This window comes from Coregonus lavaretus, assembly GCF_964263955.1.
Source record: "Coregonus lavaretus genome assembly, chromosome: 25".
Classification (NCBI taxonomy): Eukaryota; Metazoa; Chordata; class Actinopteri; order Salmoniformes; family Salmonidae; genus Coregonus; species Coregonus lavaretus.
This window is the reverse complement of record NC_140012.1, coordinates 22713309-22737128: the sequence shown is the minus strand read 5'-3', so window position 1 is coordinate 22737128 and position 23820 is coordinate 22713309. Positions and strand designations below refer to the sequence as shown.

At 43.3% G+C, this 23820-nt stretch overlaps 1 protein-coding gene across 1 annotated transcript in view; it reads left to right on the top strand.

The window, feature by feature from the left end:
- Window positions 1-23820, top strand: part of LOC311100482 (ras-associating and dilute domain-containing protein-like) — a gene marked incomplete at its 5' end in the record, with an annotated part of 46567 nt that overhangs the window by 10263 nt on the left and 12484 nt on the right. Inside the window, 9 exons of the mRNA XM_084141404.1 lie at window positions 815-989; window positions 1815-2047; window positions 2409-3025; window positions 15381-15698; window positions 21892-22040; window positions 22776-23025; window positions 23160-23197; window positions 23328-23554; window positions 23692-23804. Coding sequence (XP_083997530.1) covers window positions 815-989; window positions 1815-2047; window positions 2409-3025; window positions 15381-15698; window positions 21892-22040; window positions 22776-23025; window positions 23160-23197; window positions 23328-23554; window positions 23692-23804 — 2120 coding nt within the window. The remainder of the gene's footprint in view (window positions 1-814; window positions 990-1814; window positions 2048-2408; window positions 3026-15380; window positions 15699-21891; window positions 22041-22775; window positions 23026-23159; window positions 23198-23327; window positions 23555-23691; window positions 23805-23820) is intronic.

The following is a 23820-nucleotide window of genomic DNA, read 5'->3' as shown; positions in this document are numbered from 1 at the left end:
GGTGCCCCGATCCTGCAGCTGAATCAACTTTAGAAGACGGTCCTAGCTCTTGCTGGACTTTCTTGGGCGCCCTGAATCCTCCTTCACAACAATTGAACCTCTTGAAGTTCTTGATGATCCGATAAATGGTTGATTTAGGTGCAATCTTACTAGCAGCAATATCCTTGCCTGTGAATCCCTTTTTGTGCAAAGCAATGATGACGGCACGTGTTTCCTTGCAGGTAACCATGGTTAACAGAGGAAGAACAATGATTCCAGTCTGTTATTCTAACTCAATCAGCATGACAGAGTGATCTCCAGCCTTGTCCTCGTCAACACTCTCACCTGTGTTAACGAGAGAATCACTGACATGATTTCAGCTGGTCCTTTTGTGGCAGGGCTGAAATTCAGTGGAAATGTTTTTTGGGGATTAAGTTCATTTTCATGGCAAAGAGGGACTTTGCAATTAATTGCAATTCATCTGATCACTCTTCATAACATTCTGGAGTATATGCAAATTGCCATCATAAAAACTGAGGCAGCAGACTTTGTGAAAATTTATATTTGTGTCATTCTCAAAACTTTCGACCACGACTGTACATATGCACACACCACTTTTCCGTTATTTATTTTTTAGAATTGTTTGAAACAAGTAATTTTTTTCATTTCACTTCACCAATTTGGACTATTTTGTGTGTCCAATACATGAATTCCAAATAAAAATCCATTTAAATTACAGGTTGTAATGCAACAAAATAGGAAAAAACGCCAAGGGGGATGAAAACTTTTGCAAGGCACTGTAGTCACTACTGTTCTTCTTGACATGTCCATCTAGTATCTCCTGGGGATGCACCAATGACAGACGACCCTGCAGAGCTGTCCAATCAGATAACGGCCCCAGGCATTCTGAAGATCTTTGGCAGTGAGATCTGCCAGGGGGCCAACTACAAGAGCGTCCTGGCAACAACACACTCCAGTGCTAAGGAGCTGGTCAAAGAGGCCCTGGAGAGGTACGGGAGTGTGTGTGTGCATGTTGTCTTAGATTTCTTAGATCTTGGGTATATTTAAAGATCTATCACCATCCCCTTCCATTGTTTGTTATGGTATTCTATGTCTTATATATTTATGGAGAATCATAAATATACTGTAATGACATACTGAGTCTTTGATCGTATATGAAACTTGTTTGGCAATTGTTTTAACGACGTGACATGTGCAGCTTGTTATCCAGTATCAGGGGCCTGTGAGCTATAAGTACTATGCCAGAGCGCCCATTGTGAAGTAAATGACTAATGCACATCCTTCACGCTGACGTTGAGCCTATGCTATGCAAGGAATCAAATTCAGACAAATTGATATATTGTTCTCAAGGGTAGTTGTTTCTTATAACTACAGTATAGTGCATTGAGTGTACATGTCCGGTGTGTGTGCATGCATGTTTGTGTGGGCTATAACTTCAGTATAATGCATTGAGTGTGTGCATGCCAGATCTAGCGTTTACATGGAAGTTATGGAACATTCTAGAGAGAACCACAAACCGTGAAGGCTGGCCAGTTTAACCATGCTGTTGAGAGGCGCGCTCTCTCTCTCTCTCTCACTCACACTCTCACTCCCACTCTCAGTCTCTCACCTTACTTAATATACTGTATTATAACCAGAAACAGAATGGAGATACTCAGGGTGGGTTTCTGAGCTTGGCGTTTTAATGCACATGCAGAGCCAGTTTACCAGACATAGACTAAGCCTACTGAAGTCCGTTCCCATTGTCCTCCAAGAGTTGTTAGTTGTAAATATTATCCTTGTTATAAACATCTTCACTTCCCTTAATTGCCCAGGTACGGTCTGAACAAGGAAGAGGCGGAGTCATATGTTCTCTGCGACTCCATTGGCTACGTGGGCGACCACCAATGGAGGACGGAATGCTTCCGGGTCGTCGGTGACAATGAGAAGCCCCTCCTCCTGCAGTCACTATGGAAACCCAGGGAGGGTTTGGCGAGGCGGTTTGAGATCCAGAGGAGAGCTAGTGTGGAGGAAAAGAGATCAAGAGACAAGGACACGGTCACTGCTGGTAGGACTGAGAGGGAGACTGCAAGGTCTGCAGTACTAGTGGTTTTCTTTGTTCCCTGGTAGTTAATTGATTGATTCATGTGGGATATGATACCAGGGTAGGGTCTTTGCCAGGGGGAAGGGACTAAGGGACAGCAAAATGACGTAGGGGTGCATCCTGTTATGTGTTTGTCTTATGAATGGTGAAACCAGCTCTTATGATAGCCACTTGCCTGTGTTTGACTGTTTTACCGTTTTAATGTTGAAAGTTTTTCTCTCCAAACCATCATATCCACCACTGTAGTCTGTTTCCTGCACGTTAGCTTCTGCATGTTGACTTTGGCAGCCACACACACATATCCAAACTCTCTCCTGTCTCTCAGGCATCAACGCCCAGGCTCGTAAACTCCAGAAGAGCCGCTCTCGAGTCACCTCTGCCCTGATCGAGGGGAGGAGTGTGTATGTGACCTCTACCCTAGAGAGGGGTGTTTGTGGCGCTCAGAACCAAAAGGACAGGGGTGGGAGGGTATGTGGGGGCCAGAACCAGTCTGAACGGGGGCCGGGCCTGTGGAGGAGCCAGAGTGAAGCAGACCTCTCATCCCAATCCACAGAAACACAACAGAACCACCAACAGAACCCCACTGAGCCCCTTAGTCAGAACCCAAATGAGTTCCACACTCCCAGTCAAGACGAGAACCACAATCCGTGTCACAGTCAGAACCATGAACAGAATGTGGAACGGAATCACAAATGGAACCCCGATCAGAACCTCAAACATAGAGATGAAGAGAGCTACGTTGACGCTAATGTTTCCCCTCTGGAGGACCCTGGATCAGAGACTTACACAGAGCCCCTCTGTCCTTCCCCTGAGACGGAGAGAGAGAGGGGGAGAGAGAGGGAGGAGACGGAGAGCAGTGACGATAACGTAACACTTTACTCCATTCACCCTCCCCAAGACTACCCCTATCTACTGCTGCTACAGGGCTACAGCTACAGACAGGTAGGACACACACACACAGTGCTCCATTCACTCAACCAACGAGTACCCCACACACATTGAGTCTCATCAATCCCCCTCTTGAACCCCTCTCTCTCTGCCCCTCTCTCCCTCACCCTTCTCCTCCTCCCTCTCTTTCTGAGGTTGCTGCTCCATATGGAAACAGATAACTAGGTTGTTCTCATTCTCTCAAGGTGTCTGTGGACAATGGACAGAGAATCTATCACAGTGTTCTCTCCCTCGTGGCTCCACTTTGTCCTCAAACTCTCTGCCTGCTCTTACTCACTGCATTGGACACACACACACACACACGCTCACACATACATTGGTGATGTTCCATCACAATGCAGCAGGGGCGGACTGGCCATCTGGCATTTCGGGCAAATGCCATATGGGCTGGTCCATTTTTAGCCCAGTGGGCCTTTTCATAATTATTTGTCTAATAATGGGGGCATCAAGGAAAAAAATGGCCGGTGTGTTAGAAATGCCAGGGCCGAGTACTGGTCCTAGTCCGCCCCTGACATGCTACCGCTGTCTCACAGTAAACATTACAGTTGGAACATGTGCGATTCCAGGCAAGCGATCCCATTTTCCCACTGGAAAAATTCACAGAGACAGTTAGGGACAAACAGCAGAGAGAATCCTTGGAAATGCCAGCGTGAGCAGAAACGTGTGTAAAAACACAGATCCGTAAACAGAGTGGTGCAACATTGGCACTGCTTCCTGACTGATTACAGTGGGCTATAATGGATTCAGGGCGGGATACATACATGCACACACACACACGTGCATGCAAGATGTGCACACATACGCAACATAAGTAATCTTACGTCAGCACCTAGGATTTTGAATGTATTTGTTCATTGTTCCCACAGTAATCCATTTGTTATCTCACACAAAGGGTTAATCGTCCAAATATAATAGTTTCAAACTCACTCATGTGTAACACACATTTAATCTTGGATAGAGGCTGAATGAAGAGTTGAATACTGGTGTTTTGGTATTGAACTCATCTCATACTGTATGTTCTGCCAGGTATTCTAAAACTCATTTATCTCCTTCCCTCTCTCTCTCTCCCTCTCTGGGCATTTCCATCTAAAAGGACCCATTAGCACCAACATGTGAAGTTCATAGGAGCATGTCAAATTGGGTGTCAAATGAAAGCTAAGAGTCTATATTTTTTGAGAAATTAAGGCATACAGTGCCTTTGGAAAGTATTCAGACCTGTTGACATTTTCCACATTTTGTTCTGTTACAGCCTTATTCTAAAATTAATTACATTGTTTTTTTCCCTCGTCAATCTACACACAATACCCCATAATGACAACGCAAAAAGTGGTTTTTAGATTTTTTTGCTAATTTGTTAAAAATAGAAAACTGAAATATCACATTTACATAAGTATTCAGACCATTTACTCAGTACTTTGTTGAAGCACCTTTGGCAGAGATTACAGCCTAGAGTCTTCTTGGGTGAGAGCTTGGCACACCTGTCTTTGGGGAGTTTCTCACATTCTTCTCTGCAGATCCTCTCAAGCTCTGTCAGGTTGGATGGGGAACGTTGCTGCACAGCTATTTTCAGGTCTCTCCAGAGATGTTAGATCGGATTCAAGTCCGGGCTCTGGCTGGGACACTCAAGGACATTCAGAGACTTGTCCCGAAGCCACTCCTGCGTTGTCTTGGCTGTGTGCTTAGGGTCGTTGTCCTGTTGGAAGATGAACCTTCGCCCCAGTCTGAGGTCCTGAGCGCTCTGGAGCAGGTTTTCATCAAGGATCTCTCTGTACTTTACTCCGTTCATCTTTCCCTCGATCCTGCCTAGTCTCCAAGTCCCTGCCGCTGAAAAACATCCCCACAGCATGATGCTGCCACCACCATGCTTCACCGTAGGGATGGTGCCAGGTTTCATCCAGACGTGATGCTTGGCATTCAGGCCAAAGAGTTCAATCTTGGTTTCATCAGACCAGAGAATCTCATTTCTCATGGTCTGAGAGTCTTTAGGTGCCTTTTGGCAAACTCCAAGCGGGCTGTCATGTGCCTTTTACTGAGGAGTGGCTTCCGTCTGGCCACTCTACCATAAAGGCCTGATTGGTGGAGTGCTGCAGAGATGGTTGTCCTTCTGGAAGGTTCTCCCATCGCCACAAAGGAACTCTAGAGCTCTGTCAGAGTGAACATCGGGTTCTTGGTCACCTCCCTGACCAAGGCCCTTCTCTGCCGTTTGCTCAGTTTGGCCGGGTAGCCAGCTCTAGGAAGATTCTTGGTGGTTCCAAACTTCTTCCATTTAAGAATGATGGAGGCCACTGTGTTCTTGGGGACCTACAATGCTGCAGAAATGTGTTGGTACCCTTCCCCAGATCTGTGCCTCAGCACAATCCTGTCTTGGATCTCTACAGACAATTCCTTCAACCTCATGGCTTGGTATTTGCTCTGACATGCACTGTCAACTGTGGGACCTTATGTAAACAGGTGTGTGCCTTTCCAAATCATGTCCAATCAATTGAATTTACCACAGGTGGACCCCAATCAAGTTGTAGAAACATCTTAAGGATGATCAATGCAAACAGGATGCACCTGAGCTCAATTTCGAGTCTCATAGCAAAGGGTCTGAATATTTATGTAAATAAGGTATTTATTTTTATAAATTTGCAAACATTTCTAAGAACCTCTTTTCGCTTTGTCATTATGGGGTATCGTGTGTAGATTGCTGAGGAATGTATTTTATTTAATCAATTTTAGAGGAAGGCTGTAATGTAACAAAATGTGGAAAAGGTCAAGGGGTCTGAATACTTTCTGAAGGCAAGTATTCATTTTCAACCATTTTCCATCCTAAAAATTAGCAATAAGCAAAGGCTTTGATTTCTGGTCAAACAGATGGAAAGGGGGTCTTAGTCAATATCTAGTTGAACATTTCTTTAAAAAGTATTAGAAATACATCAAAACACAATAATGTTGAAGTAAAGACCTCTGCCAACTCATATCAACACATATTTAGTTTTGGAGAAATGATTTGCCTTCTGTAAGTTTAAGAAACATTGCCTTATGCATTGTAATTCCGTTAGCAAAAACCCACATATCTTTAAGATATTTTCTAATTTCTCTGCAATTGAATTGGCTGGGAAATCATAGTATTCACAAACCACAGTTGGGACACCTGCTACTGTTCTCCCTTCCACTGGCGTACTGTTATGTTCAGTTCATACAGTGCCTTCAGAAAGTATTCATACCCCTTGAGTTATTCCACATTTTGCTGTGTTACAGCCTGATTTCTAAATTGATTAAATATTTATTTTTTCTCTCACCAATTTACACACAATAACCTAAAATGTCATTTTTCCAAAAATTGTTTACAGACAGATTATTTCACTTAGAATTCACTGTATCACAATTCCAGTGGGTCAGAAGTTTACATACACTAAGTTGACTGCCTTTAAACAGCTTGGAAAATTCCAGAAAATGATGTCATGGCTTTAGAAGCTTCTGATAGGCTAATTGACATAATTTGAGTCAATTGGAGGTGTACCTGTGGATGTATTTCAAGGCCTACCTTCAAACTCAGTGCCTCTTTGCTTCACATCATGGGAAAATCAAAAGAAATCAGCCAAGACCTCAGAAAAACAATTGTAGACCTCCACAAGTCTTGTTCATCCTTGGGAGCAATTTCCAAACGCCTGAAGGTACCACGTTCATCTGTACAAAGAATAGTACGCAAGTATAAACACCATGGGACCACACAGCCATCATACTGTTCAGGAAGGAGACGCGTTCTGTCTCCTAGAGATGAACGTACTTTGGTGCAAAAGATGCAAATCAATCCCAGAACAACAGCAAAGGACCTTGTGAAGATGCTGGAGGAAACCGGTACAAAGGTATCTATATCCACAGTAAAACGAGTCCTATATCGACATAACCTGAAAGGCCGCTCAGCAAGGAAGAAGCCACTGCTCCAAAACCACCATAAAAAGCCAGACTACGGTTTGCAACTGCACATGGGGACAAAGATCGTACGTTTTGGAGAAATGTCCTCTGGTCTGATGAAACAAAAATAGAACTGTTTGGCCATAATGACCATTGTTATGTTTGGAGGAAAAAGGGGAAGCCTTGCAAGCCGAAGAACACCATCCCAACCGTGAAGCACAGGGGTGGCAGCATCATGCTGTGGGGGTGCTTTGCTGCAGGAGGGACTGGTGCACTTCACAAAATAGATGGCATCATGAGGAAGTAAAATTATGTAGATATATTGAAGCAACATCTCAAGACATCAGTCAGGAAGTTAAAGCTTGGTCGCAAATGGGTCTTCCAAATGGACAATGACCCCAAGCATACTTCCAAAGTTGTGACAAAATGGCTTAAGGACAACAAAGTCAAGGTATTGGAGTGGCCATCACAAAGCCCTGACCTCAATCCTATAGAAAATGTGTGGGCAGAACTGAAAAAGCATGTGCGAGCAAGGAGGACTACAAACCTGACTCAGTTACACCAGCTCTGTCGAGGAATGGGCCAAAATTCACACAACTTATTGTGGGAAGCTTGTGGAAGGCTACCCGAAACCATTTGACCCAAGTTAAACAATTTAAAGGCAATGCTACCAAATACTAATTGAGTGTATGTAAACGTCTGACCGACTGGGAATGTGATGAAAGAAAGAAAAGCTTAAATAAATAATTATCCTACTATTATTCTGACATTTCACATTCTTAAAATAAAGTGGTGATCCTAACTGACCTAAGACAGGGAATATTTACTAGGATTAAATGTCAGGAATTGTGAAAAGAGTTTAAACGTATTTGGCTAAGGTGTATGTAAACTTCCGACTTCAGATGTATATGTTTTGACTATTACAATCTAAGGTAACACCAAGTAATTTAGTCTCCTCAACTTGTTCAACAGCCACACCATTCATTACCAGATTCAGCTGAGGTCTAGAGCTTAGGGAATGATTTGTACCAAATACAATGTACTTAGTTTTAGAGATGTTCAGGACCAGTTTATTACTGGCCACCCATTTCAAAACTGACTGCAACTCCTTGTTAAGGGTTTCAGTGACTTCATTAGCTGTGGTTGCTGACACATATATTGTTGAATCATCAGCATACATGGACACAAAGGCTTTGTTTAATGCCAGTGGCATGTCATTGGTAAAAATTGAAAAAAGTAGAGGGCCTAGAGAACTGCCCTGCGGAACACCCCACTGTACATGTTTGACATTAGAGAAGCTTCCATTAAAGAAAACCCTCTGAGTTCTATTGGATAGATACCTCTGAATCCATGATATGGCAGAGGTTGAAAAGCCATAAAACATACGTTTTATCAACAACAGGTTATGGTCAATAATATCAAAGGCTGCATTGAAATCTTACAGTACATCTCCCACAATCTTATTATTATCAATTTCTTTCAACCAATCATCAGTCATTTGTGTCAGTGCAGTACACGTTGAGTGCCCTTCTCCATAAGCATGCTGAAAGTCTGTTGTCCATTTACAGAGAAATAGCATTGTATTTGGTCAAACATTTTTTTCCAACAGTTTGCTAAGAGCTGGCAGCAAGATGATTGGTCTGCTGTTAGAACCAGTAAAGGCCGCTTTGGCTCCCCTCCAGGCCTGAGGACAAACACCTTCCTTTAGACTCAGATTAAATATATGACAGATAGGAGTCGCCATAGAGTCAGCTACCATCCTCAGTAGCCTTCCATCTAAGTTATCAATGCCAGGAGGTTTGTCATTATTGATCGATAACAATACTTTTTTACAAAAATCTAACTTACAATTATTTATTTTTTATGCATGAAAATGATGGCTCACTGTTCGTTGTTGGCATCCTGCTTAAGTTTGCCCACTTTGCCAATGAAGTAATCATTAAAATAATTGGCAACATCAAATGGTTTTGTGATGAATAAGCCATCTGATTCGATGAAAGATGGAGTTGAATTTGTCTTTCTGCCCATAATTTCATTTGAAGTACGCCAAAGTGTTTTTCCATCATTCTTTATATCATTGATCTTGGCTTCATAATACAGTTTCTTCTTCTTTTTGTTAAGTTTAGTCACATAATTTCTCAATTTGCAGTAAGTCAGCCAGTTAGATGTGCAGCCAGACTTATTAGCCACTCCTTTTGCCCCATCTCTTTCAACCATACAGATTTTAAATTCCTCCTCAATTCATGGAGCCTTAACAGTTCTAACAGGTGCATGTTTATCAATAATTGGAAGAAGTAATTATATACATTCATCAAGTGCAGCATCTGGATGCACCTTATTAATCCAATCTGACCAACAAATATTTTTTACATCATCCATATAAGAGTCACAGCAAAACCTCTTATACACTATTTTAGGCCCAGCTCTTGGAACCTTGGTTCTCCTGGATATAGCCACTATATTGTGTTAACTGCATCCAATGGGTACAGATACAGCTTTAGAACATAGTTCTACAGCATTAGTAAAAATGTGATCAATACATGTGGATGATCTTGTTCCTGTAGTGTTTGTAAACACTCTGGTAGGTTGATTAATAACCTGAACCAGATTACAGGCACTGGTTACAGTGAAAAGCTTCCTCTTGAGCAGACAGCTTGACACAAACCAGTCAATATTCAGGTCCCCAAGAAAGTAGACCTCTCTGTTTACATCACATTCTCTATCAAGCATTTCACACACATTATTTAGATACTGACTGTTAGCACTTGGTGGCCTATAGCAACACCCCAAAATAATAGGCTTTAGATGAGGCAGGTGGACCTGCAGCCACAGTACTTCAATAACACTTGATATGAAATTTTCTCTAAGCATTGCTGGGATATGGCTCTGAATATACACTACATACACTAAAGTATGTCGATACCTGAGCCACAAGAGCATTAGTGAGGTCGGGCACGGAGGTTGGGCGATTCTTTCAACCAATCATCAGTCATTTGTGTCAGTGCAGTACACGTTGAGTGCCCTTCTCTATAAGCATGCTGAAAGTTGTCAATTTGGCTCGCAGTCAGCATTCCAATTCATCCCAAAGGTGTTCGATGGGGTTGAGGTCAGGGCTCTGTGTAGGCCAGTCAAGTTATTCCACACCGATCTCGACAAATCATTTCTGTATGGACCTCGCTTTGTGCACGGGGGCATTGTCATGCCGAAACAGGAAAGGGCCTTCCCCAAACTGTTGCCACAAAGTTGGAAGCACAGAATCATCTAGAATGTCATTGTATGCTGTAGCAGCAAGATTCCCCTTCACTGGAACTAAGGGGCCTAGCCCGAACCATAAAAAACAGCCCAAGACCATTATTCCTCCTCCACCAAACTTGACAATTGGCAATATGCATTGGGGCAGGTAGCGTTCTCCTGGCATCCGCCAAACCCAGATTTGTCCATCAGACTGCCAGATGGTGAAGCGTGATTCATCACTCCAGAGACCGCATTTCCACTGCTCCAGAGTCCAATGGCGGCGAGCTTTACACCACTCCAGCCGACGCTTGGCATTGCACATGGTGATCTTAGGCTTGTGTGCGGCTGCTCGGCCATTGGAAACCCATTTCATGAAGCTCCCAACAAACAGTTATTGTGCTGACGTTGCTTCCAGAGGCAGGTTGGAACTCGGTAGTGAGTGTTGCAACCGAGGACAGACTATTTTTTACGCGTTACGCGCGTCAGTACTCGGTGGCCCCGTCCTGTGAGCTTGTGTGGCCTACCACTTCGCGGCTGAGCCGCTGTTGCTCCTAGATGTTTCCACTTCACAATAACAGCACTTACAGTTGACCGGGGCAGCTCCAGCAGAGCAGAAATTTTATGAACTGACTTGATGGAAAGGTGGCATCCTATGACGGTGCTACGTTGAAAGTCACTGATCTCTTCAGCGAGGCCAATGTTTGTCTATGGCTGTGTGTTCGATATTATACACCTGTCAGCAACGGGTGTAGCTGAAATAGCCTAATCTAATTTGAAAGGGTGTCTACATACTTTTGTGTATATAGTTTATATAGCAACACCTCCCCCATAAGCATTCCTGTCTCCTCTATAGATGTTATATCCTTGTATTGCTACTGCTGTATCATCAAAGGAATTATCTAAGTGAATCTCAGAAATTGCTAATTATATGAATGTTATCTGATGTTAGCAAGTTATTGATTTCATTAGCCTTATTTCTAAGGCTACATATATTAATATGGGCTATTTTCAGCCCTTTCCTGGGTAGCTTCTCAGAGATAGACATAATATGGAAAATAATAAACAAAGCAAGAGGGAAAAAAACATACATTTAGCAGTCCATTAATCACTTGGTGTGTGTAAGAGTGTGTGTGTGTGCTGTGGGGTTAAAGCTACGAGCCCTTAGGCTTGGTTCCCTCATCCATTCCAGGCTCTTGGGAGGGAGGGTGGACAATGAGCCTGTCATATCGGATGTAAGCGCTCTGGCAGCTTTCATGGCCGGGATAAGTTATTTTCTCTTCTGGCGCACAGCTTCAGAATATTTCTTGTTGAGGAAGATGTATGTTCCCCTCAAGTTCTTGGCTCTTTCCAGAACCGCAACCTTGGCTCTTTCCAGAACCACTACCTTATCCTTGAACCTCAGGAACTTGATAACTATCGGCATGGGCCTGTCACCTGGGACGGTGGTGGGTTTTCCAGTCCTGTGGGCGCGCTCCAACTCAATCTTCCTGTGGTCCATCTTCAGTTTTTCCGAGATCATATTCCTCACTTTGTCCTCAGACTCCGTCCAGGTCTCGTGGAGATTCTGCAATTCCGTCTACAACAATGTTGTTACACCTTGATTGTCCCTCGAGACAATCTGATTTCTCTGTCATTGTTATCATGGATTCACATACAGAACTAATGTCCTCTTTTACATTTACATTTTACATTTTAGTCATTTAGCAGACGCTCTTATCCAGAGCGACTTACAGTGAGTGCATACATTTTTTATACTCTTTCAATGACTTACAGATTGTTGTCATCTTGCCGTTTTCCCTGTTTAAACTCATTTAGCTGACTCTGGAAGAACTGCATACTGTTCTTCAGGTCCTGGACCTCTCTGGTCAGGTCGTTCATTATTTTATTAGTTGACTCCACCAGTATTTGGGCACAACCCTTGAAGCTATTTTCTTGTTGTTGTAACAACTGCTTGTAGAACTCTTTTGTTCGTTTAAAAGATTATTCACCTGTGATAGAGAGACACCACTGTCCTCAACGGTACTCCCACCGGATTTGGTCTTTGTCATGGTAGCAACGTAGGCTACGCTGTTACTCCCCGGAATTCCAGACAGGGCAGGTCGCAGGGAAGATGGAAACAGCAACAAACATTAGGGATCTAGACAGCCACAAGCCTGGGACAATCCACGGTCCCAGCCACAAGGGCTAACCGCGTCGCGGGCTGCGTTCAAGTCCTCAAGGAAACCCTGCTAGTTTGATAGGCAGCTAACAGTGGCAGCTAGGCTAGCTGCTATGCCAAGCAGCTCTTCAGACCCTTGGTCGGCAGGATCCCTGGATAGATAGCAGCGGACCCAGCAACTGATGCCAACCGCGTAGCGGGATCCAAAATCAAAAGGTAGCTAGCTAGTAACCAAACTTTTCCAATAGAACACTTTTTCAGACACTTTCAAAACTTTCCAAACCAACAAACCGAGCGCTGCCTCATAACACGTACAACAGGAAGTAAAGAAAAGTACAGTACAGTACTATACAGTATGGTACAGTACAGTAGAGTTCAGTACAGTAGAGCACATTAGAGTAGAGTACAGTATAATGTGCTGTATTATACTGTACTCAACTATACTGTGCTGAACATATCTACTTTCCTGCACTCTACTGTACTGTGCGTTGCTGTACTCTACTCTACTGTGCTATACTGTGATGTCCAAACTTGTGAAACAAAGACGTCTATGATTGGTTCAGATTTGGTCTGGTCCGGACCAACCAAATGTGGTCTTGTTTGGGGGTGGAGCTCATTAGAATAATAGCCAATGTGTAGAATAATACCCAATGTTTGCAAAATAAGGATATTGCATATTTTTACCTTTGTGTACCTATTCAGGATACATCACCATCAAGAGAATAATAGTCATATCCATAATTATGAATTTCTGTATTGTATACATCAGGGGCCCATGATGTAATTCCGTTATCATAATTCTGTAAATGTAAATCCACTTCACCTACTGTAGTTCAATAACCAAAATAAAAAATGTTAAACCCAAGGTGTCATGTCATAGCCGGCACTCCATTCTTTCTGTAGACATCTTTGAATCTTAATTCGGATTAGATGTTTAAGAGATTTGGAAAATGTGGTCGCATGAAAAACTGAGGGAGATTTTACCCTAATGCTGTTACCAAACTTTGCATCTGCACAGTTCTTCCTGTAAATGTTTTTTTTTGTGAAATTTGCTGTGTAAATTGTTCAAAGTAGTCCTTGTACATATAGTTGTATGGTTTGCTAAACTTTGAAATCAATGGTTTTTGTTTGGCATACATTTTAAATTGAAAAATCTGAGACAAAGCGTAATTCCGTTATCGTGGAATTGCCATTCTACAGATTGGTGGGGAACCTTAGGCTCTTCATCCATACAGTGAGGGAAAAAAGTATTTGATCCCCTGCTGATTTTGTACGTTTGCCCACTGACAAAGACATGATCAGTCTATAATTTTAATGGTAGGTTTATTTGAACAGTGAGAGACAGAATAACAACAAAAAAATCCAGAAAAACGCATGTCAAAAATGTTATAAATTGATTTGCATTTTAATGAGGGAAATAAGTATTTGACCCCTCTGCAAAACATGACTTAGTACTTGGTGGCAAAACCCTTGTTGGCAATCACAGAGGTCAGACGTTTCTTGTAGTTGGCCACCAGGTTTGCACACATCTCAGGAGGGATTTTGTCCCACACCTCTTTGCAGATTTTCTCCAAGTCATTAAGGTTTCGACCCTGACGTTTGGCAACTCTAACCTTCAGCTCCCTGCACAGATTTTCTATGGGATTAGGGTCTGGAGACTGGCTAGGCCACTCCAGGACCTTAATGTGCTTCTTCTTGAGCCACTCCTTTGTTGCCTTGGCCGTGTGTTTTGGGTCATTGTCATGCTGGAATACCCATCCACAACCCATTTTCAATGCCCTGGCTGAGGGAAGGAGGTTCTCACCCAAGATTTGACGGTACATGGCCCCGTCCATCGTCCCTTTGATGTGGTGAAGTTGTCCTGTCACCTTAGCAGAAAAACACCCCCAAAGCATAATGTTTCCACCTCCATGTTTGACGGTGGGGATGGTGTTCTTGGGGTCATAGGCAGCATTCCTCCTCCTCCAAACACGGCAAGTTGAGTTGATGCCAAAGAGCTCGATTTTGGTCTCATCTGACCACAACACTTTCACTCAGTTCTCCTCTGAATCATTCAGATATTCATTGGCAAACTTCAGACGGGCCTGTATATGTGCTTTCTTGAGCAGAGGGACCTTGCGGGCGCTGCAGGATATCAGTCCTTGATGGCGTAGTGTGTTACCAATTGTTTTCTTGGTGACTATGGTCCCAGCTGCCTTGAGGTCATTGACAAGATCCTCCCATGTAGTTCAGGGCTGATTCCTCACTGTTCTCATGATCATTGCAACTCCACGAGGTGAGATCTTGCATGGAGCCCCAGGCCAAGGGAGATTGACAGTTATTTTGTGTTTCTTCCATTTGCGAATAATCGCACCAACTGTTGTCACCTTCTCACCAAGCTGCTTGGCAATGGTCTTGTAGCCCATTCCAGCCTTGTGTAGGTCTACAATCTTGTCCCTGACATCCTCGGAGAGCTCTTTGGTCTTGGCCATGGTGGAGAGTTTGGAATCTGATTGATTGATTGCTTCTGTGGACAGGTGTCTTTTATACAGGTAACAAGCTGAGATTAGGAGCACTCCCTTTAAGAGTGTGCTCCTAATCTCAGCTCGTTACCTGTATAAAAGACACCTGGGAGCCAGAAATCTTTCTGATTGAGAGGGGGTCAAATACTTATTTCCCTCATTAAAATGCAAATCAATTTATAACATTTTTGACATGCGTTTTTCTGGATTTTTTTGTTGTTATTCTGTCTCTCACTGTTCAAATAAACCTACCATTAAAATTATAGACTGATCATTTCTTTGTCAGTGGGCAAACGTACAAAATCAGCAGGGGATCAAATACTTTTTTCCCTCACTGTACATAGGGCCTTCAGAGGGTGTTGGGCTCTGTTGATGATGAGGGAGATCTGGAGTTGTTCTTTTAAACCCCTTTTAAACTGCTATTTTTCTTACAGGCTGGGCCACGAGGGCCGTGGTGCGTAATGTCTGACGGTTGAATATTGATGTACTGTAGGCTCTTGACCCAATACAGTAAATGGGATTTTACAATTCAAATTCTCTCTATTTTTCTCCTCAGGACTTCGTCATCTACCTACTGAACGTTTCAAGCACTTTGATTGGTCGTTGTAGTGGCGAAGACAAGGAGAGGTCAAAGGTTGACTTCCTGCTCTCTGCCCCCGACATCCTGCCTCGTCACTGCTGCCTATGTCGTCATGACAACAACGATAAAGGTTGTTCCACCGTCTGGCTCCGCCCCTTCCACAGCGCTATGGTAACACGGAACGGGGAGACGTTGTCCAAAGAGGCGGAGCTTAGTCCAGGTGATGTCATCGGGATAGGACGTCACTACCTGTTCTTGTTCAAGGACCCCACTGCCTGGGTTGTTATGCAGAAGGTGAATAAGTTAAAATCAAATCAAATTGTATTGGTCACATACACATGTTTAGCAGATGTTATTGCGGGTGTAGCGAAATGCTTGTGTTTCTAGCTCCAACGGTGCAGTAATATCTAACAATTCACAACAATACACATAATACACACAATCTCAAAGTAAAATAATGGAAATAAGAAATATATCAATATTAGGACGAGCAATGTCGGAGTGGCATAGACTAAAATACAGTAGAATAGAATACAGTATATACATATGAGATGAGTAAAGCAAAAATATGTAAACATTATTAAAGTGACTAGTGTTCCATTATTAAAGTGGCCAGTGACTTCAAGTCTATGTACAGTTGAAGTCAGAAGTTACACTTAGGTTGGAGTCATTAAAACTCGATTTTCAACCACTCCACAAATGTCTTGTTAACAAACCATAGTTTTGGCAAATCGGTTAGGACATCAACATTGTGCATGACACAAGTCATTTTTCCAACAATTGTTTACAGACAGATTATTTCACTTAGAATTCACTGTATCACAATTCCAGTGGGTCAGAAGTTTACATACACTAAGTTGACTGTGCCTTTAAACAGCTTGGAAAATTCCAGAAAATGATGTCATGGCTTTAGAAGCTTCTGATAGGCTAATTGACATAATTTGAGTCAATTGGAGGTGTACCTGTGGATGTATTTCAAGGCCTACCTTCAAACTCAGTGCCTCTTTGCTTGACATCAAGGGAAAATCAAAAGAAATCTCAAAATACTTATTTTCCACCATAATTTGCAAATAAATTCATAAAAAATCCTACAATGTGATTTTCTGGATTTCTTTTTTCTCATTTTGTCTGTCATAGTTGACGTGTACCTATGATGAAAATTACAGGCCTCTCTCATCTTTTTAAGTGGGAGAACTTGCACAATTGGTGGCTGACTAAATACTATTTTTCCCCAATGTTATGGCAAAATGGCTTAAGGACAACAAAGTCAAGGTATTGGAGTAGCCATCACAAAGCCCTGACCTCAATCCTATAGAAAATGTGTGGGCAGAACTGAAAAAGTGTGTGCGAGCAAGGAGGCCTACAAACCTGACTCAGTTACACCAGCTCTGTCAGGAGGAATGGGCCAGAATTCACCCAACTAATTGTGGGAAGCTTGTGGAAGGCTACCCGAATCGTTTGACCCAAGTTAAACAATTTAAAGGCAATGCTACCAAATACTAATTGAGTGTATGTAAACTTCTGACCCACTGGGAATGTGATGAAAGAAATAAAAGCTGAAATAAATAATTCTCTCTACTATTATTCTGATATTTCACATTCTTAAAATAAAGTGGTGATCCTAACTGACCTAAAACAGGGAATTTTTACTAGGATTAAATGTCAGGAATTGTGAAAACTGAGTTTAAATGTATTTGTCTAAGGTGTATGTAAACTTCCGACTTCAGCTGTATATAGCGCAGCAGCCTCTAAGGTGCAGGGTTACGTAACCGGGTGGTAGCCGACTAGTGATGGCTATTTAACAGTCTGATGGCCTTGAGATAGAAGCTGTTTTTCAGTCTCTCGGTCCCAGCTTTGATGTACCTGTACTGACCTCGCCTTCTGGATGATGATGGGGTGAACAGGCAGTGGCTCGGGTGGTAGTTGTCCTTGATTATCTTTTTGCCTTCCTGTGACATCGGGTGCTGTAGGTGTCCTGGAGGGCAGGTAGTTTGCCCCTGGTGATGTGTTGGGCAGACCGCACCACCCTCTGGAGAGCCCTGTGGTTGCGGGCGGTGCAGTTGCCGTACCAGGCGGTGATACAGCCCGACAGGATGCTCTCAATTGTGCATCTGTAAAAGTTTGTGAGGGTTTTAGGTGCCAAACCACATTTTTTCAGATGTGTACGCAGAGAAAGCTTTCCATCTTCTCCACTGCGGTCCCGTCGATGTAGGTAGGGGCGTGCTCCCTCTGTCGTTTCCTGAAGTCCACGAGAAGCTCCTTTGTTTTGTTGACGTTGAATGAGAGATTATTTTCCTGGCACCACACTCCCAGGGCCCTCACCTCCTCCCTGTAAGCTGTCTCGTCATTGTTGGTAATCAGGCCTACTACTGTTGTGTCGTCTGCAAACTTGATGATTGAGTTGGAGGCGTGCATGGCCACGTAGTCATGGGTGAACAGGGAGTACAGGAGGGGGCTGAGCACGCACCGTTGTGGGGCCCCTGTGTTGAGGATCAGCGACGTGGAGGTGTTGTTTCCTACCTTCACCACCTGGGGGCGGCCCGTCAGGAAGTCCAGGACCCAGTTGCACAGGGTGGGGTTCAGACCCAGGGCCCCGAGCTTAATGATGAGCTTGGAGGGTACTATGGTGTTGAATGCTGAGCTATGGTCAATGAACAGCATTCTTACATACAGTTGAAGTCGGAAGTTTACATACACCTTAGCCAAATACATTTAAACTCAGTTTTTCCACAATTCCTGACATTTAATCCTAGTAAACATTCCCTGTCTTAGGTCAGTTAAGATCACCACTTTATTTTAAGAATGTGAAATGTCAAAATAATAGTAGAGAGAATTATTTATTACAGCTTTTATTTCTTTCATCACATTCCCAGTGGGTCAGAAGTTTACATACACTCAATTAGTATTTGGTAGCATTGCCTTTAAATTGTTTAACTTGGGTCAAACGCTTCGGGGAACCTTCCACAAGCTTCCCACAATAAGTTGGGTGAATTTTGGCCCATTCCTCCTAACAGAGCTGGTGTAACTGAGTCAGGTTTGCAGGCCTCCTTGATCGCACACGCTTTTTCAGTTCTGCCCACAAATGTTCTATAGGATTGATGTCAGGGCTTTGTGATGGCCACTGCAATACCTTGACTTTTTATCCTTAAGCCATTTTTCCACAACTTTGGAAGTATGCTTGGGGTCATTGTCCATTTGGAAGACCCATTTGCGACCAAGCTTTAACTTCCTGACTGATGTCTTGAGATGTTGCTTCAATATATCTACATCATTTTCCTTCCTCATGATTCCATCTATCTTGTGAAGTGCACCAGTCCCTCCTGCAGCAAAGCACCCCCACAGCATGATGCTGCCAACCAAGTGCTTCACGGTTGGGATGGTGTTCTTCGGCTTGCAAGCTATCCCCTTTTTCCTCCAAACATAGCGATGGTCATTATGGCCAAACAGTTCGATTTTTGTTTCATCAGACCAGAGGACATTTCTCCAAAAAGTATGATCTTTGTCCCCATTTGCAGTTGCAAACCATAGTGTGGCTTTTTTATGGCGGTTTTAGAGCAGTGGCTTCTTCCTTGCTGAGCGGCCTTTCAGGTTATGTCGATATAGGACTCGTTTTACTGTGGATATAGATACTTTTGTACCTGTTTCCTCCAGCATCTTCACAAGGTCCTTTGCTGTTGTTCTGGGATTGATTTGCACTTTTCGCACCAAAGTACGTTCATCTCTATGAGACAGAACGCGTCTCCTTCCTGAGCGGTAAGACGGCTACGTGGTCCCATGGTGTTTATACTTGCATACTATTGTTTGTACAGATGAACGTGGTACCTTCAGGCGTTTGGAAATTGCTCCCAAGGATGAACCAGACGTGCGGAGGTCTACCATTTATTTTCTTAGGTCTTGGCTGATTTCTTTTGATTTTCCCATGATGTGAAGCAAAGAGGCACTGTGTTTGAAGGTAGGCCTTGAAATACATCCACAGATACACCTCCAATTGACTCAAATTATGTCAATTAGCCTATCAGAAGCTTCTAAAGCCATGACATCATTTTCTGGAATTTTCCACTGGAATTGTGACACAGTGAATTATAAGTGAAATAATCTGTCTGTAAACAATTGTTGCAAATATTACTTGCCAAAACTATAGTTTGTTAACAAGATATTTGTGGATTGGTTGAAAAACAAGTTTTAATGACTCCAACATAAGTGTATGTAAACTTCTGACTTCAACTGTAGGTATTCCTCTTGTCCAGATGGGGTAGAGCAGTGTGCAGTGCGATGGCGATTGCATCGTCTATGGATCTATTGGGGCGGTAAGCAAATTGAAGTGGGTCTAGGTTGTCAGGTAAGGTAGCCTCTCAAAGAACTTCATGATGACAGAAGTGAGTGGTACGGGCGATAGTCATTTAGTTCAGTTACCTTTGCTTTCTTGGGTACAGGAACGATGGTGGACATCTTGAAGCAAGTGGGGACAGCAGACTGGGATAGGGAGAGATTGAATATGTCCGTAAACACTCCAGCCAGCTGGTCTGCGCATGCTCTGAGGACGCGGCTAGGGATGCCGTATGGTCCGGCAGCCTTTCGAGGATTAACACGCTTAAATGTCTTACTCACGTCGGCCTCGGAGAAGGAGAGCCCACAGTCCTTGGTAGTGGGCCACGTCGCTGGCACTGTGTTATCCTCAAAGCGGGCGAAGAAGGTGTTTAGCTTGTCCGGAAGCAAGACGTCGGTGTCCGCGACGTGGCTGGTTTTCCCTTTGTAGTCCATGATTGTCTGTAGACCCTGCCACATACGTCTTGTGTCTGAGCCGTTGAATTGCGACTCCACTTTGTCTCTATACTAATGTTTTGCCTGTTTGATTGCCTTACGGAGGGAATAACTGCACTGTTTGTATTCGGCCATATTCCCAGTCACCTTGCCATGTTTAAATGCGATGGTTCGCGCTTTCAGTTTTGCACGAATGCTGCCATCTATCCACGGTTTCTGGTTTGGGTAGGTTTTAATAGTCACAGTGGGTACAACATCTCCAATATACCTACTGATGAACTCACCGTATCCGTGTATTCATTAATGTTATTCTCAGAGGCTACCCAGAACATATCCTAGTCCGCATGATCAAAACAATCTTGAAGCATGGATTCCGATTGGTCAGACCGGCGTTGAATAGTCCTTAGCACGGGTACTTCCTGTTTGAGTTTCTGCCTATAGGAAGGGAGGAGCAAAATGGAGTCGTGATCAGATTTGCCAAAGGGAGGGCAGGGGAGGGTCTTGTAGGCATTTTGAAAAGCTGAGTAGCAGTGTTCTAATGTTTTCTTAGTGCGAGTGCTACAGTCAATGTGTTGGTAGAACTTCAATAGCGTTTTCCTCAAATTTGTTTTGTTAAAATCCCCAGCTACAATAAATGCGGCCTCCAGGATATGTGGTTTCCAGTTTGCATAAAGTCCAGTGTAGTTCTTTGAGGGCCGTTGTGGTATCGGCTTGAGGGGGAATATACACAGCTGTGACTATAACCAAAGATAATTTTATTGGGAGGTATTCTAGGTCGGGTGAACAAAAGTCACTATAACCACGTTTCCATCCACAGTTTTTATGCGAGTAAAGTCATACCGTATATAAACAAATCACGACAGCTGTGATGGAAACAGGGAGTTTAGGTACAATTTTATAAATGCCAACAGATAATTTGTTCATTCGACATGGTGGGATCTAAAATGTATTATGCGAGAAATGGCAGTGGAAACGTCTTTATGCCCAAATATTGATATAATAACCATCATATCGAAGTAAACTTGGAGTCACGCGATGATATGGTGTGTGGTCCTCCCACTATGACTCGGGAAACCATGCAGTTTATTAGGCTACATATTAAATAAGTTATGAACTTCACAGGGTGATGAAAGTGCACGGTGATCTTGATGCTCCTTTCCAATAAATATTGAGGTCTTAATGTGGTGACATGATGATAGATGCTTGACTGCCGTTTGACAAATACAAATATTTGAGCTCTTATCCATAATAATCTCATAATGTAGACTAGCCTACCCGCACAGCCTACCCACACTGTATCTGCGAGCTGTTGGCTAGAGCACACGTGCCAAGACCAGAGTAGGCACATTTGCTATTTAACGCAACAGTTGTTATGATAGAAAAATTGGTAGAGTTGAAAATGCAATGGAAACATATTGAACTTTGGATTTGTATCCGCTATATGAACACTTAAGCGAAAAAGTACATTTTGTGTGCATTACATCATCATGCACTGATTTTTATCTGCAACAAGTCCATTTGTTGGAAACACTACTGGTGGGAAAATACTAATATTTTCTTTATGCCGATTCGAGAATATTTGCATGAAAATCAGTCGCCAATTGGATGGAAACCTAGCTTATGAAAACATTTAGAACTAACAATTTTATTCTAGCTCTGTGATTGTTACTAAACATATATTTTTGGGAGGTTTTAAGGTTTTACTTCTGATGCATTTTGTTTTTAGGTGAAGGACCCCACTTCTTCACCAGATCCTACAGTCACTGCTGCCCCCGGGGTTCTGCCCCAGGCCACTACACCCGCTACTAGTAAATCAGCACTCTGCAACACCTGCATGGCAGCTAGGAGGGAATCTAGTGGGACCAGAGAAATAAGGTAACATCTGCTCACTGGTTGCTGCTCCTACAAGCTTTTAGTTTTACAGGTCTTAATTGTAAATTATTTAGATTAAATAAAAAACGATTCACGAGTTTAAGGACCAGACATTGAAATGGGTTTGGAATATTTATTGAGGAAATGGAGTGGATGTGAGAATGAGGATTCAGGAGGGGAATGAGAATGGACCGGATGAATCAGAGAGCTGCAGATGAAGGATCCAGAGGGGTGGACTCTAGAGTTTGGCTTGGAGTCTCAGGTAGACATCATTGTCAGGCAGTGGTAGTTAGGCTGCTGTGGTGGAAACCTCCACAGGAGAGCCTTAGAAGAACATAAGAGATACTAGATAGAAGGTGGGATGCAAAACTCGATAAGGCTCATAAACACACAGCATCGTGACATGCGCTGCAGAACAAACCGGAAGAATGTTAGTTTGGTCAGGTTTAAGTAGGGTGGCAGTGGTGATTAAGGAGAGTGAGGACCGGTGTGGAGGCTGATTAGCAATGAGTTGCAGCTGATGCTTTTTAGGAGCTGCGTTCAAGGCAACTAGTTAAAGTGTTGTAAACAGGAATGGCGGCTGATTGGCAATTAGTAGCAGTTGCTAGGGAGCTGCGTTCAAGGCAACTAATTAAAGTGTTGCATTCAAGTCTGGTCCTCTCCTGAATTTTTGTTAATTCTTAACACCATAAAAAAAAATATATAGACACACGTTTCCACTGACATGGTCTTCATCAGGTCTAGAAGGGCCACAGCTTGCCTAAAAGACCCTGAGGGTCGCGACCTGAACCTACTCTACGTTGTGGAGCATGAGGAAACTGTCGTCAAGGAAATCGTTGCCATGGGGAGTGTCCATAGAGACAAGCCGCCGTTGACTGTAGCATTCCTGCTGAGTGTGTGTGTCGAACATTCCGCCACACACCTCCAAACCTCAGAACTCCGCAGACTACTGCTGCTCATAGCCAGCCAGTTCCAGAACGCCATGTGGGTCAGTGAGGTTACTGTATGTTACTTTATATTCAATATGGCTGTATGAATGATCATCTCTTATTTTCTCTTTACATTTGGATCAGAAAAGTTTATAGGCCTAATATTTCATTTTGTCCCCATGCTTTGTTACAGGAACACACCAATGAGCTTGCTGCTAGTCAACCTGAAGTGTGAGTGCCTGCACAAAGCCAAATATTTCCATCTCTGTATTACACAGAGTTACACATGCCAATAAAATCCTTGCCACTGTATGATTATAGGCATAGGATCTGATTCCAGATCTGTTCCTTGGTATCCCAGTCTCTGTAGTGATCCAGAGGAGCAGCAGCCTCTCAACCTGGCAGAACTGGTCTCAGGCCTGCGTCCCCTGGTGGTCTGGATGTCCAACGCCATGGAGTTGCTGTATTACATCCAACAACAGCTGCCCCAAACACTGGCCTGGAGGTCACACAGAGAGCAGGGGGTGGAGGCAGAGGGAAAGGAACACAATGACAAGGAGGATGAAGAGAGGGAGGAGGAGTGTATGGGTTAGTTTTGGGCTTTTCTAGCCTAGCCTCACCTGCTAGCCAGGGGACTAAAAGCCTAAAGAAAGCCTACGAAGAACTTTACGTAGGATCCATAACACCTATTAAGACATTTACCTATATTTTCTGTTTGTTGTCAGCCCTGTTGGAGATGAGGCTGTCGTATGTGAGGTCGGCCAGTGAAGAAGCCATGACGGTTCTGGAGGAAGTTATCATGTTGACCTTTCAGCAGTGTGTCTACTACCTCACCAAGGTCAGTATCCCACACA